Source organism: Thamnophis sirtalis, unplaced genomic scaffold (assembly GCF_051295495.1).
Source record: "Thamnophis sirtalis isolate CommonGarterSnake01/CBP01778 unplaced genomic scaffold, rThaSir2_p1.2 scaffold_14, whole genome shotgun sequence".
Taxonomy (NCBI): domain Eukaryota; kingdom Metazoa; phylum Chordata; class Lepidosauria; order Squamata; family Natricidae; genus Thamnophis; species Thamnophis sirtalis.
The window spans coordinates 27,030,368-27,050,787 of record NW_028261394.1 but is presented as its reverse complement, the minus strand read 5'-3'; the positions used below and the strand labels follow the sequence as shown (position 1 = coordinate 27,050,787).

Sequence of the window (20,420 nt, the reverse complement as noted above, 5' to 3'; positions counted from 1 at the left end):
AACAGCGCTCCATGCGCCTTTGTTGTTGAGCCATGCCGGACACATGACCACGGAGATGTCTTTGGACAGTGGTGGCTCTTCGGCTTTGAAACGGAGCAGCGCCCCCTGAAGTCAGGAACGACTAGCACATATGTTTGAGGGGGATCTTTACATTTAATATTTTGGTTTTTAACTTTGTTTATTGTTGTTACCAGGTGTGAGTCATCCAGAGTCACTTAGCTTTGGTCATACAAATCAAATTCATAATAATAATAATAAAACCTCCCATAAGAAAATAGAGAGGAAGTTATACATTCTCTCTGTCTCTGTCTCTGTCTCTGTCTCTGTCTCTGTCTCTGTCTCTGTCTCTGTCTCTGTCTCTGTCTCTCTCTCTCTCTCTCTCTCTCTCTCTCTCTCTGTGTGTTTGTGTATGTGTGTCTCTGTCTCTGCCTCTCTCCCTCTCTCTGTCTTTCTGCCTTTCTCCCCCCTCTCTCACACACACCTCCCACACCACCATGATCAGAGAACATCAAGGACTCCACAATGCAACCCTGAGCTAGAAAAATTCTCTTCCAATAAAGGAGAATTTCTGTAGCTCAGGGTTGAAATGAGGGGTCCTTGGTGCTCACTGAGCTTGGTGGTTTTCTTACAGATGTTTCATTACCCACCTAGGTAACATCATCAGTGCTAGAAGGGAGTATCACGTGTGGAGAGGAGGAGGAGGAGGAAGGGAGGGGGAGAAAACAACCAAACTCAGAGAGCACCAACGACTCCACAGTTATAAGCATATTGGTTCCCCAGTTTGCAGCTCTCTCTCTCTCTGTCTTGCCTCCCAAGCTCATTCTCACATACCATGACCTCACAGTGAAAATGAGTTGAAATTCATGTGCAGCTTCTCTGTCCTTGAGTGTTGTGACTCGCCAGCAGCCAGTGGAGCTGGTGGCAGACTTGGACAGTGAGGAGGTTGGGGAGGAACCTGGGCCAGTCCTGGAGTCTGGGGAAGGATCGGATGAAGGCTCTGCGTTGGAGGCAGAGAGGGGGCCAGAGCCATCTGACAGTTATCAGCAGACATCAGTGAGGCAGAAGAACAGCTGGAGCCTGTTCCCAGTGTGCAGATGCGCAGAGTGGCCAGACGAAGGGAACATCTAAAGAACAGGGGTCGACTTGGGAGTAAGGCCACAGGTGGACGATGAATGGCCCCTCCCAGAGGAAATAAAAGAGGAGCGAAAGGGGAATGGAGTTTGCAGGAGACCATTAGTTCGCTTCATTGGTTCATGACTCTCCAAGACTCCTTGCCAACTTTTGCCAACTTGCCTGGCAACTCTCCAAGCCAGATAAGATCTGTGACTGTAAATCCTCCCTTGAAAGACTTTGCTGGATGTGAATGAGCAGAATTCATAGTAAATTAATAAAAGGGTTTGTCAGGACAAGCAGTTTGCTTCATAGTCTCGGGAAGCCTCGGTCAGAACATTGACTACAATGTTTTCATTTTAAGGTTTCAATGCGCTGTTGTGTCTCTGCTTCCCATCCAGGTTCCACAGGGAATCAAGACCCACCAAAGTCTTCGCCCTTTTCCGTCATTCAGACGCCTCGTTTTTTGAATGTACCAGAAGGGTCAGACGTGTTGTTGAATTGCGCTGGGGAAGGCAATATGTCTTCAAGGTGGTTTTTAACCTGGAGGAAGGCAGAAGAAGTGATCAAAAATTCAACCCGTATTTTTTTCATTAAAAATGGAACCAACAAATCCAGCATTTTAACTCTTAGATCAACTGTTGCTGCTGATTCTGGAATCTATCATTGTGAAATTCAAGATCAAAAAGTGTTGAAAAATGGGAGCACAAATGTGACAATCTGGGGTAAATATGCCTATTTATTTGCTTGTTTATTTATTTGTATATTTATTTTTAGTTATTTATTTATTTATTTACTTATGCTAGCGAACTCTTGAATTCTTTTTGCTATTGTCCATTCTATGAGAAAGTTGCAGTTCAGCCGAATTTGGGAGAGGGCCTAAGTCAGAGGTCTTCAAACTTGGCAGCTTTAAGACTTGTGGACTTCAACTCCCAGAATTCTCCAGCCAGCAGAGCTTGAAGTCCACAAGTCTTAAAGTTGCGAAGTTTAGGGACTCCTGGTCTAAGTAGTCTTGCAAAAAGTGGCGTGATTGATTTGCACCTTCTCTGGACTCAGAAACCATATAAAAGTAAGAAATCGGGCAAGACATTTCAAGGCTGTAGATTAACACTCCAGAAAAAGGCACCAAGAAACCATTTCTGTCCAATTGCCAATAGGGTGTCCTCAGACATTCAAGATGGTGGCCATGGTAGTAGGACACACATAAAAAATATGTAGTGTTTTGAACAGATCCAAGGTCCCTTCCAGCTCTATTCTGATTGATTGATTGATTGATTGAGCAGGGGGTCGGACTAGAAGACCTCCAAGGTCCCTTCCAGCTCTATTCTGATTGATTGATTGATTGAGCAGGGGGTCGGACTAGAAGACCTCCAAGGTCCCTTCCAGCTCTATTCTGATTGATTGATTGATTGAGCAGGGGGTTGGACTAGAAGACCTCCAAGGTCCTTTCCAGCTCTATTCCGATTGATTGATTGAGCAGTGGGTTGGACTAGAAGACCTCCAAGGTCCTTTCCAGCTCTATTCCGATTGATTGATTGAGCAGTGGGTTGGACTAGAAGACCTCCAAGGTCCCTTCCAGCTCTATTCCGATTGATTGATTGATTGATTGATTGAGCAGGGCCTGTGTGTATGTGTGTTTCTATGTCTGGGTGTCCGTCCATGTGTTTGTATGCTTGAGGTTACAATTGTAATGCATGTGACTCATAATATTTTACACAATTCTATTTCCTTTGCACCAACAGAAAGCAAGGCTAAAATACAGATGCAAATTATGATGGTGATGAGGATGGTTATTTATTTTTTTGCAGAAAAACCCTATGTGGATGTGAATCAGACTCCACCAGACATCAACAGAAAAGCAGGGACTAATGTCTCAATTACGTGCAGTTTTCGCAGCGTTGCCAATCTCAGTTTGATAGAAGTGACATGGTACAAAGACAAGCAGGAGCTCAGAAGCCCAGAATACTCTGAGAAGAAAAAGGGGAAAGTGATTCTTAGATTAATAAAGGTAGAGGTGGAGGATTCGGGATGCTATGTATGTAATATCACGATCGGAAATCGAACAGGATCAGGAAACGGAACGCGTGTTCAAATTACTGGTCAGTAGCAGAAATTTTCTTTCTTTTTAACAAATTTTTAAAAAACATTTTATATGGTCATAAGATAAGCTACAGAATGTAAAAGTAAATAGGGCAGGACCGAACAGAATGGAACAGAATAGAATTCTTTATTGGCCAAGTGTGATTGTACACACAAGGAATTTGTCTTTGGTGCATCAGCTCTCAGTGTAAAGAAAAAGTGTAAAAAAGGAAGTAAAGAAAAAAGAAAAAAATACATTCATCAAGAATCATAAGATACAACACCTAGGGGGAAGAGAGGTGGAGAAGAAGGTTTGGGGAAAAGAACAGAAAGGTTGACCTCCCTCTGTTGCAGTAAAGCAAAGCATTAACATCAAACCATGACTTTTTGCCTTTTCATAGTAATAAAAACTAGCCATTTCTATAAGCATCTACCAATCTAATCGATAAAATCCTAAATCAAAGTATCATTTTCCCCCACCTTCAGTACCAAGTCCAGAAGCAATCTCCACTGATGGCCAAATGTGGCTTTTTCAGGCTTGTGCCTCGGTATGCATAATTTCCAATAAGACAAACCGAGACAGGAAGATCATTTTATTACAATTTATCAGAATATTCAGACCAAAGGGATTCCTCATTCAATCCAGATCTTTAGCTTACAACCCTTTTTATAGTTAACATAACAAAGAAACCTGAAAGTGAAAAGTTGATTGGACGGGATAATAGCATACATATTTATTAAAATGAGGTCTGGAGGGGAATAAATCGTAAGGAGAAAGATTGTTTAGGTTCACAAGAGATGAGCCAGACCCCAATTTGTACTAACAAACTTTTCTTATCAGAAATTAGTCTCCAACTTGTTTATCAGTTTAGGAATGTTAAAAGCTAATAAATCTTGAACATCATTTTAAAAGAAAGAATATAAATCAGATTAAAATACAAACTTGCTATGTTAGTTAACAAATAAAAAAAACCACCGTGTTATTTGCCCCTCAACACATAGCCACAAAAGTACTTATGTTCTTTTTTTAAATCAAAATGTTCAATTTAGCCATTGATTTCAGCCAATTCCATCAGCTTCTGCAGCCATTCATGCATGGTGGGAATCGAAGTGTCCTTCCATTTTTGGGTGTACAGCAATCTTGCTGCTGTCAATATGTATAAGATAAAAGTTTGCATCCGTTTACAGGAACCATTTGCACCACTCAGGTGACCCTGAGGACATAGACAAACCTCTAAGTGGCCTCAACGGCCCTCTAAAAGGATGCAAATGACCAGCTGTATGCAAGGAGGATAAATCCTTCCATTCCCCACCATCAGTCAGTGCTGAATAAGCTTCTTGGATGAGAAGTGAAACATCTTCAAAATAAAAAACAAGAAAGCCTCTTGGGGAAAAAAGCACCTTTGAAACCCACCCCTTGTGCATCCCACAGCTCCTTTTTTTAGGGTGTCCCAAACTCTTAGCCCGTTCCTCTTAAACATGAAGACATGTTAATGAAAAAACAAAACAAATAAATATGTAAATACATTTGCTACTCTGCCTGGAATGTGGGCATGGGGTTATCAGTGGATAGCTGGGCAGATCAATGTTGCCATCAATATATATGGCCACCCTCTCTTGCCAGAATGACTTTGAGTGGCTAACAGGACATTCAAAATAATTGCCAACAAATGCGATTATATTTCCTGTATATTTAAAAAGCAGACATACAGTCTGGTAGTTGCCTCATAGGTACCTGTAGAAATGTCAGAATTGAAACCAGAGGCAGGAAGCGCAGAGAGCGAGCAATTTACTGAACATGATGGGGAAGAGTTTTTTGCTGAATGGTTATGTTCTCTCATGAAGACCAGGAAGTGTAAAAATAAAAAATAAATAAATGATAGGAAACCATGAGCTCTGCAAGAAAGACTTGCAGTCGAATTTCACTTCTCTGTTTCCAGGATTCTCTTGGCCTACCATGGGCCCTCCTCCAGGAGAAAGCGTTAAAGTCGAGATTAGCCTCTTAAAAGACTTGGAGGAGGGGAAGGATAGATATAGTAGATCAGATCAAAGAGTGGATTTCTGTGAACAATCCGGAGGAGGGATGTCAAACTCAAGAGTACTTAGATCTGGCCTGGAGCAGAAATAGCAAATAACCAGCCCAGGGTGCCTCTGTCAGCAAAAACGGAGCTGGGGGGCTCGTGTGTATTTTCGCTGGCAGAAGACTGCAGGAGGCCATCCATGCCGAAAATGGGGGTGGGGTGGGATGTGTGCAACCCCCCCCCCAACACTCTTTTTTTGCTGGCAGAGGGCTATCAAAATGAATAATAAACAAAACACAAGGAGAAATGTTTCCCATTTTGTATTTGAGCATGCAAGAAGGGACAGGAAAGGAGAAGGGGAAAGAGGAAAGACAAAGAAAAAGAAGGGAAGATGGGAAGAGACCCTGGAAGGAAAAAGAAGAAAAGAGAGGAAGGAAGAAGAAAAGAGAATGAAGAGGGAAGGCTGAGCCGAGGTGGTGCAGTGGTTAGGGTGCAGTACTGTAGGCCACTTCAGCTGACTGTTATCTGCAGTTCAGTGGTTCTAATCTCACCGGCTCAAGGTTGACTCAGCCTTCCATCCTTCCAAGATGGGTAAAATGAGGACCCGGATTGTTGGGGGCAAGAGGCTGACTCTATAAACCACTTAGAGAGGGCTGAAAGCTCTATGAAGCGGTATATAAGTCTAACTGCTATTGCTATTGCTAAAAGAAGAAAAGGAAGGAAGGAAGGAAGGAAGGAAGGAAGGAAGGAAGGAAGGAAGGAAGGAAGGAAGGAAGGAAGGAAGGAAGGAAGGAGATTATAATGAGAATGAGGGAGAGTCTCGGGGAAGACTTTCCCTAGCACTTGGCCAACACAGGTGCCCCTGACACCTTAACAGATTAACAGAATTGGAAGGGACTTTGCAGGTCATTTAGTCCAACCCTCCACCCAAGCAGGAAACCCTACAGCATTTCTGAGAGATGGCAGTCCAGTCTCTTCTTGAAAGCCTCCAGGGATGAAGCTCCCACAACTTCTGAAGGCAACTTCTGTTCCACTGGTTGATTGTGCTCACTGTCATTTCCAGGTTGAATCTCTCCTTGGTCAGTTTCCATCCATTATTCCTTGTCTGGCTGTTGGATGCCTTGGAAAATAGCTTGACCCCCTCCTCTCTCTGGCAGCCCCTCAAATATTGGAAGACTGCTCTCAAGTCTCCCCTGGTCCTTCTCTTCACTAGACTAGCCATGCCCAGTTCCTGCAACTATTCATTGTATGTTTTAGCCTCCAGTTCCTTAATCATCTTTGGTGCTCTTCTCTGCATTTTTTCTAGAGTCTCAACATCTTTTTAACACAAGTGATGTCGAGCTGGCCATGCCCCACCATGGCCATGGGCATGGTCATGCCCATCCTCTGGCTCTCCGAGGTCAAACACAACCCTGATGTAGCCCTCAATGAAATCAAGTTTGACACCCCTGATCTGGAGCAATCCAGAAATGTAGGTATTATAACTCACAGCTTCACAGTCACCTCCTTGGAAGCTTTATCACAGCTCTTATCAAACACCCAAATGCTGTAATAGCTAAATGCTGGAAGGTGACCAAGCTTGCCCATGGATTTCAGTCAGTAGTATTGAACTAATCACTTCATGTAAACCAGGGGGGTCAAACTCAATTTCATTGAGGGCTGCATCAGGGTTGTGTTTGACCTCGGCTGAGTGTGTGTGAGGTGGCAGTGGGGCTATGGCCAGTGTGGGCATGGCCAACTAAACCTCACGCCTGTGGTAGCTCGAGTGCTCTGCCAGAGAAAGCGGACTCCCAAGCTTCGTTTTCGACTGCAACAGCCTCCTGCAACCCTCTGCCAGTAAAAATGGAGCATGGCAGGGCATGTCCCTTGCAACCTCCATTTTTAGCTGCGAGGACCTTCTGCAACCCTCTGCCAGCAAAAACAGAACCCAGGAGGGCCGCATGTGGCCCTCCTGAGCCAGTGGTGGGTTTCCATTTTTTTACTACCAGTTTGTATGCACACGGCACTTATGCACATGTGCGGAAGTGTCCGGAGCCTCCTGCTGCCGCTACGATCTGGGCCGAACTGGGAGCAACCCACCTCTGTCCTGAGTTCCATTTTTGCGGGCAGAGGCGCCGTGGGCCGGTCCTGCGCTCTTTCCAGGACAGCCTCACAGGCCAGATTTAAGCATCCCGCGGATCTTGAGTTTGACGCTCCTGGTGTAGGCCGTCTTGTGTCTCAGCATGTCCAACTCAAATCCGCAGATGGAGCTGTCTCATGAATGCAGCCTGTATCAACCCAACCTTTAGGCTTTATTTGACCCTTGACTGAGTTGCACACCAAAGGTTGCTGTAATTATTGTCCTTTCCCCTCCCCTTCACAGCAAATCTATTGCTGATCCAGTCACCACCTTCCATCGAGAGGACAGAAGGGGAAAACCTCACCATGGACTGTAGAATCCAAGGGAAGAAAACCAAACACCTCTCTCATGTTTCATGGTATAAGATTGCCTCTGATGGAAAGGAGAGGGCAATGACACATGAAACCAGGATTCTGGAAAACGGAGCTTCTCTGTTTTTGAGGAACATCAAACAGGAGGACGCTGGAAATTATATCTGTGAAATAGATAGATATCGCCCGGGGACTGGAACTAGGGTGACAATCCTTGGTAAATAGAACAATTTTCTGCCCTTCCTATGAGAATGATCCACAGTTTGTGGCTTAGCATGGCTGGTGAACCCAAGTCATTGGAGGTTCTCCTAGAAATTGTTAACTGTGCCATAACTTCAACTAGGAGATGTCTAGGTAGCCTAAACTAATCAGACTGGAGCTTAATGAACCTGATTGCCTTGATTTCTCCCTAAATAGATCTGATATAGCTGATATTGCTGTTACAAATTTGCCTCTCACAGAGAATGTTGGCATAGAAACCAGAGCATGTTGTGATGTTGTGCAAACAACTTAGGAAATGGTATTAGCCTAAGTATTAGTATTAGTAATAGTATTAGTAATATGTTATTACTACTATTATTATTAGTAATACTATTATTATTAATAATAGTAGCATTAGTAATAGTAATAGTATTAGTAATAGTATTAGCTTAAAATGTGGGATGCGGTGACTCAGTGGCTAAGACACTAAGCTTGTTGATCAGAAAGGTCGGCAGTTCAGTGGTTCGAATCCCTAGCTCCACATAATGGAGTGAGCTCCCATTACTTGTCCCAGCTTCTGTCAACCTACCAGTTCAAAATCATGTGAAAAATGCAAGTAGAAAAATAGGGACCACCTTTGGTGGGAAGGTAATAGCGTTCAGCCTACAGCGTTTAGTCATGCTGGCCACATGACCATGGAGACGTCTTCGGACAGCGCTGGCTCTTCGGCTTTGAAACGGAGATGAGCCCTGCCCCCTAGAGTCAGGAATGACTAGCACATATGTGCGAGGGGAACCTTTACCTTTTTAAGATGTGGGATGGGATGTATATTTTTTCTCCCTCCCCCCCACTCCCAAGTTGTTGAGTTTGCAATTCTAAGAAAATGTCTGGAGCAAGGAGTACAGGCAGTCCTCCACTTACGACAGTCCATTTAGTGATCACTCAAAGTTACAACAGCACTGGAAAAAGTGGCTTGTGACCATTGCGGCACCCCCATGGTCACATGATCAAAAGTTAGATGTTTGGCCACTGACTCACATTTTTGCAGTGTTCTAGGGACACAGGATTCCCTTTTGTGACCTTTGACAAACAAAGTCAATGAAGAATCCGGATTCACTTAACAACTGTATTGCTAACAATTGCAGCAATTCACTTAACAACTGTGGCAAGAAAGGCCTTAAAATGAGGAGGGGGGAAATTTGCTTCTGTTGGTTAGCAACAGAAACCGTAGGCTCGATGGTGGTCATAAGTCGAGGACTGCTTGTAGGTAAGAATTTCTCTTTGGAGGCTCTCCATTATTACCAGCTCACTTGGTGTCACTTGTTTAAGCAGGACGTGAGAATCCATCGCAGATCACCGATGATGATGATGATGATGATGATGATGATGATGACGACGGCAAGAAACGAGATCCACCCCACAAAAATATCATCAGTGGAATCGGAATCCCTGTCGGGGTTGGAGTAGCCACAGGCACCCTCATCTTCTTGCTGATTCTGGGCGTCCTGGTATGGAGATCCAAGAGGAAAAATAAAGGTGAGACCTTCTTCCACAGCTGTCCTTTCAGAATTTTCATTCTCAGAAGGAGGGGAAGAAACCACAGGTCTCTTCCCATGATTTTGAGTCAAGTAGAAGAATCTTGATAGACCTTGATGTCAACCATCCCTCTGGCACATGCAGCAAAAGAAACTCTTCGGACATCGTTTTACCGAGAGTCTAACTTTACGGATCGATCCATAGAGGTACAATAGAAGCAAAGCCAGTTCTGAAGTTTTCACGTGAAAAGCTGCAGAGATAAAATCCCTCGTTTCCCCTCTGGGGCCACCCACTATCCAGTGTCCACCAATCCAGGGGAGAACGTTTTTCTGCTCGGGTGCTAAAAGGACGTGTGCACATTTGATAGCCGTCCCCAGGCTTCCAGAAAGTCTCCGGAGCCTGTGGATGGCAAAAAAATGGGCCTACCAAAAGTTTAGAAACGAACTTCCTGTTGGCCCGTTGGCTCATGTTTTGCCCTCCCCAGGCTCCAGAGGCTTTCCTGAAACCTGGGGAGGGCAAAAACGGCCTCCCCCGGGCCTCTGGAAGGCTGGAAACCAGCTGGCCAGCACACATGCGTGCTGGAGCTGATATAGGGCATTGCACGTGCCTGCACCCTTTTGGCACCCAAGCAGAAAAATGTTCACCATCACTGGTCTGGATTCTTCTTAAAAACCTCCAGTGTTGAAGCATCGACAACTTCTGGAGGCAATTCAAAGGGTGCTTATCCCACATTGTTTAGCTAAAAGTCTGAAGAAGCTTCTTGGGTGAGAAGCAAAACGCCTTCAAAAGAAAAAGCAAGAAAATCCAGTTGCCTCCTGAAAAAAAAAGCACCTTTGGGACAACCATGACGTAGACGATTGAGAATCTCTACAGACTTTTAGCTCTACAATGTGGGATGAACACTTTTGGAAGAATGTGGTAGCAGGTAATAGGGTCGGTGTGGCCAGGGTGGGCATGGCCAGCTCAACGTTACTCGTGTCAGAGGCCCCTGTGGTGGCCCGAGTGCTCTGCCAGTGAAAACAGGCTCCCGAGCTGTGTTTTGGCTACAATTGTCAGGGTTCCAAATAGCACCCGAATGTAAATCAGAGTCCAAGGCAAAGGATTCCTCAAAGTTCCAATTTATTAAGAGAGCAATGTTGGCACATCTGGGAAAACCTGGATCTGAAAGCTTCCCGGTTTCCCCCCACCCACCCAGTTGAAAGTTCAAGATCTTGCCCCCACACCCACAAGTCCATCTCATGGTCCAATCTCCCACTGCCATGCTGACAGCTTCCACCCATCCAGTTCCTGTCAGGTGCAGAGATGCAAAGACAAAGTATGACCTTGGCTTCCTAGGAATAATTTTGTTATGGCTATATATCATCTATCTCCATACAATCCCCCCTCCCATTTTCCCACAATAGAAAAATGCATGATAGAATAATAGAAAGTGTGGCAGGCTGGAAGGAGGAGCCACATCGCAATGTCACAATGTGCCGTCTTGATACTCCGAGACTGCAGTTGACACTTTTGCCGCTGGACGGTCCATTGAGACCTAAACCATCCCATAGAGATGGTGATCAGGAAGACAAAGCCTTGCCGGTCTCAGGGACATCGCAAAGTCCCTGATAGACCCAAGGGAAATGCTTCAAGCCAGCGGTAAACAGACAGCCCCCAGGCTGATGAAATCGGGACACTCCGGAAGGAAGGAAGTAAAAAGAGAAAGTGAGTCCATCTGGTGAGGTATTTTTTCTATTTTGCTAAAGACTGCCCAAAGAAACTTTTCTTTAAAACCAAATTAGATCCTTAAACAAAAGAACTGAGCAGCGAAAATAACCCTAATTGGATCGCTGTGGAAAGTTTTTTTCTTTGCAACTATTTTTTGTGGATTGAAGTGCTTGCAACGTTTTTCATCTCTCCTCTTAAAGTGAACGGATTGATTTTTTTCTTCTGCTTTTTGTTGCTTTATTTTTTGACTTCTGGATTAAAACCTTCCTTCTTATTTTAACAATTCTTCCTATTACTTTTATTAAATTTCACTAAAAGAAATCTAAAGAACTTTGTTTCCTATAAGCCAGAGATAAATATTAGAAGGTGAAAAATTAACAGATAATTTTTGGAAAGATACAGGTTGACAATGAAATTTGATAATAAAATAAAAAAATCAGTTGATTTTGGTGATTAATAAGTAGGAATTTTGTAACCCTTGGATATTTATTCATTAACAATTAATTAACTATATAATAACAATAAGGAAACGATAATGGATACAGTTTAATGATATATACATGTATGGCAATCTAGCAAAAGAAATTTGGATATAAATTGCAAATTGTGACTTGGGAGAAATACCTATAAAAGTTTATTAACACATTTTTATTTAGAGCTTGTTATAAAGGTATAAGATTTTTCTTTTAGGGGGGGCGGTCTGACGAGAGGAGATGGGCAGCTCCACAGGCCAGATCTTAGGGTGCAGTACTGCAGGCCACTTCAGCTGACTGTGATCTGCAGTTCAGCGGTTCAAATCTCATCGGCTCAAGGTCGACTCAGCCTTCCATCCTTCCGAGATGGGTGAAATGAGGACCCAGACTGTGGGGGCAAGTTCCTGACTCAATTTGCTAAAAAATTAGTAAACCGCTTAGAGAGGGCTGAAAGCCCTATGAAGCGGTATATAAGTCTAATTAATAAATAATAAATAAATAAATAAGTCCCTCTGAAGCTCAGTGAGGTATAAACGTCTTAAAAGCAAGAGGATCATCTTCAAAGGATGGCTGGGGAGGGATTTAAACAGCAGTGGCCATTTCCAGAGGTGTTCATTCATGGATGAAGCACCTGAAGGCCAGTAAACAAATAATGGATGGAAACTGATTAAGGAGAGAGTCAACGGTGAAATAAGGAGGCATTTTCTGACAATGAGAACAATCAACCGATGGAACAGAAGTTGCCTTCGGAAGTTGTGGGAACTGTAGGTGTAGTTCCATTAAGGAACTACATTGTTGAGTGTGATTTGTCAGCCAGTTGCAAATCTATAAAAAAGATGTTGAGACTCTTGAAAGAGTGTAGAGAAGAGCAACCAAAATGATTAGGGGGACTGGAGGCTAAAACATATGAAGAATGGTTACAAGAACTGGGCATGGCTAGTCTAGTTAAGAGAAGGATCAGGGGAGACAGGATAGCGCTCTTCCAATATTTGAGGGGCTATTTAAGAAATAAGGAGGAATTTTCTGACAGTGAGAACAATCAACCAATGTAACAGAAGTTGCCTTTGGAAGTCGTGGGAGCTTCATCACCAGAAGCTTTCAAGAAGAGACTGGACTGCCTTATGTCAGAAATGGTGTAGGATCTCCTGCTTGGGTAGGGTGGGGAGTTGGACTAGATGACCTACAAGGTTCCTTCCAACTCTTGTTAATCTATTAATTCATCAGTGGAACATCCTGCCTCAAGAATTTGTGGATGCTCTGACATGGGAAGCTTTCAAGAAGAGACTGGACTGCCATTTGTCAGAAATGGTGTAGGGTCTCCTGATTGGGTGGGAAGTTGGACTAGATGACCCACAAGGTCCTTTTCAACTCTGTTAATCTGACTCCTTCACAACAATCCTTGAATGTCGTTGAGGAATAATATTTTGTGTTCCTCTTTATTTCACTCTTGCAGGAACTGCAGAAAACCCTCCGGAGGTTGAGCCCACAGAAGTCAAAGAAGCCAAAAAGGTAAATCAAAGGATTGCTTCATCATGAAGTCACACCAGGGTCACTCCATCCCTGTACTTGGCATTTACTGGGTGTTTAAATACTTTGGGGTTTTTTTAAATAATTTTTTCTTGAACGTTTTAATAGCACTGCAGGTGGTCCTTGACCTATGACCATTCATTGAGTGACTGAAGTTACAACAGCAGAGACAACAGTCATTTCTGACTGATTTTTTTACTCTTGTGACCGTTGCAGCAACTTGAGGTCACACGTGATCAAAATTCAGATATTTGGCAACTGACCCATATTTGTGACGGTTGTAGTGTCCTGGGGTCATGTGATTCATCTTTTGTGACCTTCTCACAAAATTGATCTTGTTGAGATGGATAAACTAACTTCCTTGATTAGAGGAAAAACAATATCAACCTTTATTGCTGTCTGAAAACCTCTGATGTGCAAAATGAAAATAATGAATTTGTGGTTTGAGGATTCGACAGGATAAATTATAGAAAGACAAGAGTCATATTGTTACTTCATAGAGAGAAATGTTAAAATATAATTGTAATGACTGTGAAGAATATAGGAAGTCAATTCTTTATAGCTTTTTTTCTATTCTTCCCTCATTTTTTTCCTTTTTAGCTTTTTCTATCATTTCTCTCTCCTTTTTTTGTAATATATTTTTTATTTTATTTTTTTAGATTATACATTTATATTGTGTGCGAACAGAGTTGGTTCTGGGTATCATTCACATCAATCCAATTCACAATAACAATATTAGTAATCTCTATTACATTTCTCAAATTTGAGTAATCCTTATTATATTGTTCAAACATATATACTCAAAAAATGCCAGTTCAGTGTGCAAAATTATTAATTAATCCTCCACTGATGACCAGGACTGAGCCCCAAATTTCTGTTGTTATGTGAGACGGTAGTTAAGTGAGTCTTGCCACAGTGGTTAAGTGAATCATTGCCATTGATAAGTTAGTAACACAGTTGTTAAGTGAATCTGGCTTCCCCATCAACTTTGCTTATCAGAATGTGAGTCAGTTGCCCAGCAGCTGAATTTTGATCACATGACCATGGAGGGCCATGTAACAGTCGTAAGTGTGAAAAATGGTCATAAGTCACTTTTTTCAGTGGTGTAACTTCAAATGGTCACTAAACAAACTCTTGTAAGTCTTGTAAAGATATTGGCTGATGATTTCTTGTTAAAGTCAGATCTGCAGTCTCTTTAAATATTAGCACTGTACGAGCTGTCCATTGTGTAAATATTACTCATCGGTTATTTTAAAAATTCATCCTCAAGGCATTTATAGTAAGGCTGGGAGACTTTCTGGAACAGATGTTGTTTCTGTTTTTGACTTTTTAATAGCTTCTTACTTTTATCGCTCCGTTCAACATTTGCTTGGTTTTCTGTGATTGTCGGGAAATTCTGTTTACCTAAATATTCATCTAGAAATATTTCTTGGCCTGTGTATAAAGTACAATATTGATGAAACTCTTTTTGCACATTTGCATTGCCTGTCATTACAGTATTTTCTTCTTCTCGGTTAGTATCGCTTGATTTTCGTTCTCTTTTTTTAAGTTATGTGCCCATCATTTCCCCGATTTATTTGCAAATGCAAAATGTCCTTGTTTTGCATAATTCAGCTTTATTTCCATCTCTGTCAGTGTTAATACAGTTAGTTGTTGCTGTGGAAGTTTGATTTGGTGACTAATAGTTGTCCTTTCTGGACAGTTTCAAATAATTCCCCCCCCCCCCCCCCCGGCAACCTATCCAAAATTGCTTGCATTTTCTCTTTCCTTTTCTTTTTAAACCCATTATTATGTTGTATAAAACATCCTCTTACAAACACTTGGCTTGTACTCTAAACAGTTCTTACTTCTGTGCCTTTATTAAGAACAAAACAGAATATCAGCATTGGAAGGTACCTTGGAGGTCTTCTAGTCCAGCCCCCTGCTCAGGCAAGAAACCTATATCATTTCAGACAAATAGTTCAATCTCTTCTTAGAAACTCCCAGTGTTGGAGCACTCACAACTTCTGGAAGTAAGACATTCCATTGGTTAATTGTTCCCACTGTTAGGAAGTTTCTCCTTAATTCTAGGTAGCGTCTCCCCTTGATTAATTTCCATCCATTGTTTCTTGTCTTGCCTTCTGCTTGTTTGGAAAATAAGTTGACCCCCTCTTCTTTGTGGTTGCCTGTTAGATGTTGGAAGACTGCTGTCATGTCACCCCTGGTCCTTCTTTTCACTATCCATTTGAGGTTATTCTCAACAAATTATTTTAGCTTCCTTTTGCAATTTTCAATTGTTTCCTTTCCTAACAATATCTCTTTCCACCCGCATCTAAAAGGCTATATTTTTTTCCTTTTAAAAGTTAAAATCACTGAATTGTGGTCTGAAAAACTCTTTGATGAGGATTCTGCTATGAACATTAGTAGCCACAGTCTTAAGCATCCAAATAATACCCATTCTTGGGGGGGGGGGGGAGTTATATCTTTCAGAAACATTATTTTCTTTTAAGTCACTATTTTTATATTTCCATTCATTGTCAAACTCCCAATTATCCACCAGATCAAAATGAACCTCTGGTAGTTTGCTTTTTGTACAGAGCTCTATATTTTGCTGGGAAATTCCCCCTTTCCAGAGAGCACCAATTTTTATACAGTATCTGCATACTTTTGCAACTCTAAAAGAACACTGACCTCTTGTAACATGTTGGGGCATCAGGAGCAGGGTTAATGTTATGCAACTAATGGTTGTTTGTCAGCCCTGTGAGGTAGTCCAGAAAAAGAAGCACACAATACAATACAATACAATAGCAGAGTTGGAAGGGACCTTGGAGGTCTTCTAGTCCAACCCCCTGCCTAGGCAGGAAACTCTACACCACTTTAGACAAATGGCTATTCAACATCTTCTTAAAGACTTCCAGTGTTGGGGCATTCACAATTTCTGGAGGCAAGCTGTTCCACTGATTAATTGTTCTAACTGTCAGGAAGTTTCTCCTCAGTTCTAAGTTGCTTCTCTCCTTGATTAGTTTCCACCCATTGCTTCTTGTTCTACCCTCAGGTGCCTTGGGAAATAGTTTAACTCCCTCTTCTTTGTGGCAACCCCTGAGATATTGGAGCACTGCTATCATGTCTCCCCTAGTCCTTCGTTGCATTAAACTAGACATACCCAGTTCCTGCAACCATTCTTCATATGTTTTAGTCTCCAGTCCCCTCATCCTCTTTGTTGCTCTTCTATGCACTCTTTCTAGAGTCTCCACACCTTTTCTACATTGTGGCGACCAAAACTGAATGCAGGATTCCAAATGTGGCCTTACCAAGGCATTATAAAGTGGCATCAACACTTCACATGATCTTGATTCTATCCCTCTGTTTATGCAGCCTAGAATTGTGTTGGCTTTTTTAGCAGTTGTTGCCCACGGCTGGCTCCTATTTAAATGGTTGTCCATTAGGACTCCAAGATCCCTCTGCTAGACACCTAGCAGCTATTGCTCTATCCTTGTAGTAAAGTTACGTTGACAGACTCTTGCAAATACATTTCTTCCTGAGTGGGTAGTGCCATGGCTCAGTGGTTAAAGACAATGAGTTTATAAACTAGAAAGCCGACAGTCCAGGGTTTGAGACCCAAGTGTTGCGTGGCAGAGTGAGTGCCCGTTTTCGCCTAGCTCATGCCCACCCAACAATAGCAATAACACGTAGACCTATATACTGCACAGTGCTTTACAGCTCTCTCTAAGCAGTTTATAGAGTCAGCCTATTGCCCCCAACCATAACAGAGTGATAGTAGTAAGCTGTTGTCTCAATCCTATTTAGGTGGTTTGTTATTCATTGCATAAACCCCCAAAAGGGGGGTCAATTTATTATAAAAAGATGTTGAGACTCTGGAAAGAGTGCAGAGAAGAGCAACCAAGTTGATTAAGGGACTGGCGGCTAAAACATACGAAGAACGGTTGCAGGAACCAGGCATGGCTAGTTTAAAGAAAAGAAGGACCAGGACTGACAGGATAGCAGTCTTCCAATATTTGAGGGGCTGCCAAAGAGAGGAGGGGGTCAAGCTGTTTTCCAAGGCACCTGAAGGCCAGACAGGGAATAATGGATGGAAACTGATCAAGGAGAGATTCAACCTAGAAATAAGGATAAATTTTCTGTCAATGAGAACCATCAACTGAATCAACAGAAGTTGCCTTCAGAAATTCTGGGAGTTTCATTACTGGAAGCTTTCAAGAAGAGACTGGACTGCCCTATGTCAGAAATGGTGTAGTAGGGTCACCTGCTTGGGCGGAGGGTTGGACTAGATGACCTAAGGTCTCTTTTGTTTACTCTGTTGTTCTATGTGTGCACAAGTGATGGGAATTATTCAGTCTGTTTCTGGCAAATGGTCTATGAGAGCCAGTTTCTTCGTGGAAGAACACATTCTTTTTTTGTTCCTGTTTAGAGAACTTGCTGCTTTTTCATGTCACAGTTAAAATCACCCTCCTTCTTCTGTCTTTCTAACAGCAAACTTTGACCAAGCAAATGAGCGATGTGACATATGCTGACATCAGATTCCACAAAAGGGAAGCTCAACCAGAGACTGAAGTTGTGTATGCAGAAGTGAGATTGGGCACAAAATGACCTGAACATAGAGACAGAGGGACCCAGCCTGCAGACCTTCACTGAGAGAAGAGGACGGAAGGAGGTATTCAGAGCCGAGTTGTCTTCAGGAGTTCCTGAGATAGGTCCTACCATGAAACGGATGGTTCCTTTCAAAGCCCATTGCCTTACAAGTCTTCACCTGTTTATCCATGAATGGAAGAATTGCAGTCTGCCTCCCCTTTCTCATTTCGGTAGAGATAGACAAACCTAAACTGAAGCCATCATGGCTTTTCTAGACACAATGTCTTCCAGAGGAGATCCCTTTTTTTAAAAAAAAAGGATCATCTTTTATGGAGAAGCATCTTTGCTTGAGCACCTGGAAGGCAGCCTGGGATACAATATACTCCACTGGGATAAAAGGATCTCTTTTTATTATTATTGTTATTATTTAGGCAATATTCTTATTGTTTCTGATGTTGACAATTGAAAACCCTCACAAGCCTTGAATGGGACTTTGAGATGTGCAAAAATACAGAAGAACACAAGGGGACAGAAAAATCCTGAAAAAGAAAAAAAAAAGACATTCTGTCTCCATCTAGTGGTCATCTGATTTTCTGCAGCCAACCTCTTGGAGGCCAACATTCAATTATAACAATATGGCAACTGAACATTTCCCAGACCTGATCCATTTCTGCTAGAAATTCTCTCAAGGGATGCATCGGAAGTGATCTGTTTGCAGACCACACACCGGCATGGTGGAAGGCAGCAGGAAGTGAGGCATAGAGCACCGGTTGGCAAGGAATCCAACCTTCTTTCTGACACGCCTCCTTCTCTTTTTCTTTTCAACGCCCTCTTCTCTATCTCCTCACCTCTGCAGGAGAACTGAGGGCAGCAGATGGTGAAAAGGAAGTTACATTTTCCAATGGGTGAGGAGGGGGGATTTGCATTAATAACAGTTTTAGAGTTGGGGACAGGAAGGGGACAATAGGAGATGCCCAATTGGATAGTGGACACATTGTCCATCTTACTGTGTTAGTGGTAGCATGGCAAAAATGTGGATTCTCATACCAGGAAAATTGTATGAGGGGAGCCAATTTATAGTAATTTTCACAAGTACTAGTTGGCTGGAGCAGAGAGCCCTTTCCTTTTTTGCTATCTGTGGCTACATCTGCTTTTAAGCAACATTTCCTCAGCCTCAACTCACCCCTCTGCCATAACCATATCCTTGTAACCTCCCGCTTAGATTACTGCAATGGACTCTACATGGGGCTGCCCTTGAAGAACGTTCAGAAACTTCATCTGATGCAAAATGTGGTTGCACAGGTCATAAATGTTGCTGGCTACACAGGGCACATAAAGGACTCTTTATTCCGTGATCTGCCTGGCTGCCAGGATCTTTCTGGGTGCAATTCAAGGCGGCTGGTTGTCCCCCTTAAAGCCCTACATGACTTGGGACTGGACGGGGGTGGGGGGGACTGCCTTTCTCCAAAAGTCTCTACCTATCCAATTCGATGGAGCAGATGGGGCATGCTGCGGGCCAGAGGTGGTATTCAGCAGGTTCTGACCAGTTCTAGAGAACTGGTAGTGGAAATTTTGAGTAATTCAGAGAACTGGTAAATGCCACCTCTGGCTGGCCACACCCCCATCTATTCTCTGCCTCCTGAATCCCAGCTGATTGGGAGGAAACAGGGATTTTAGGTTTAGGTTATAGGTTTATTGCATTTCTATGCCGCCCTATTCCCGGAGGGACTCAGGGCGGCTAACAAACCCAGGAGGGGGGGTAGTACAGATAAGGCAACACAACAAGCAGATACAGAGAATTTTTTAAAAAAAACAATCAACAGTCACACAATTCGAGTGGGGAAGGGAACTCGTCAACCCCAGGCCTGCCGGAACAGCCAGGTTTTAACGGCTTTACGGAAAGCCTGAAGGGAGGTGAGGGTCCGAATCTCCACGGGGAGTTTGCAATAGCCTTTCCCTGGAGTGGGATGGGAATGGAGATTTTACAGTATCCTTCCCCTGCCATGCCCACCAAGCCATGCCCACCAAGCCATGCCCACCAAGCCATGCCCACAAAACCATACCCACAGAACCGGCAGTACATTTTTTGAATCCCACCATTGCTCCGGATCCTGTCAGCCAAAGAGTGCCAGCTGGCAGGGACTAGAAAATGGGCTTTTTTTGAAGTGGCCCCCACTCTGTGGAATATCCCCCCCCCTTGGAAATTGCATTTACCCTTTGAAAGGCTCTAAAAGCCTTCCTGTACTATATACTCAATCTGTGGCTTAGACTATGTTAATAGACCTGGACTTTACTGTTAGTTGATTAATTATCTCAGCTGCTGTTTTGTATTTATTTCTGGGATGTTTTTATTGTCTTAGTGTTTTGAATTAATTATTTTAATTGTTCTACAATTTTAGAAATATTTAGAAATATTTTTGAAATATAAGCCACTCGGAGTCAATTGAGTGAGCTGGGTGACTAAATGAATGAATGGATAGATGGATGAATGAATGAATGAAGAAATGAATGATTATGGAGATAATGTTTGGGAGGAAACTTACAAGGTACGTTTAGAAAGATAAAGGTTACAACACACTTTGAAACATCGTCAAAATATCTACATTTTTTTTGTATGACCATGAACCTGCAACCAGGAAAAAAAAGTGAATTAATAAAGCAACATTAATAATGTGTGTGTTGCAGAAGTCATTAATCTGCACATTTAGCTAGAGACATCGCTGAGCAATACCGAAATCCATCTATTGGAAAGACACCCCTAACTTCT

At 42.7% G+C, this 20,420-nt stretch overlaps 1 protein-coding gene across 1 annotated transcript in view; it reads left to right on the top strand.

Annotated features, from left to right (window-relative positions):
• The window catches only part of LOC148042750 (cell adhesion molecule CEACAM6-like), a 27,726-nt gene extending 7,400 nt beyond the window's left edge, over positions 1 to 20,326 (top strand). Inside the window, exons 2-7 of the mRNA XM_087729289.1 lie at positions 1,512 to 1,835; positions 2,919 to 3,209; positions 7,573 to 7,857; positions 9,174 to 9,377; positions 13,011 to 13,066; positions 17,555 to 20,326. Coding sequence (XP_087585415.1) covers positions 1,512 to 1,835; positions 2,919 to 3,209; positions 7,573 to 7,857; positions 9,174 to 9,377; positions 13,011 to 13,066; positions 17,555 to 17,671 — 1,277 coding nt within the window. The 3' untranslated portion in view covers positions 17,672 to 20,326. The remainder of the gene's footprint in view (positions 1 to 1,511; positions 1,836 to 2,918; positions 3,210 to 7,572; positions 7,858 to 9,173; positions 9,378 to 13,010; positions 13,067 to 17,554) is intronic.
• The last annotated feature ends 94 nt before the right edge of the window (positions 20,327 to 20,420 follow it).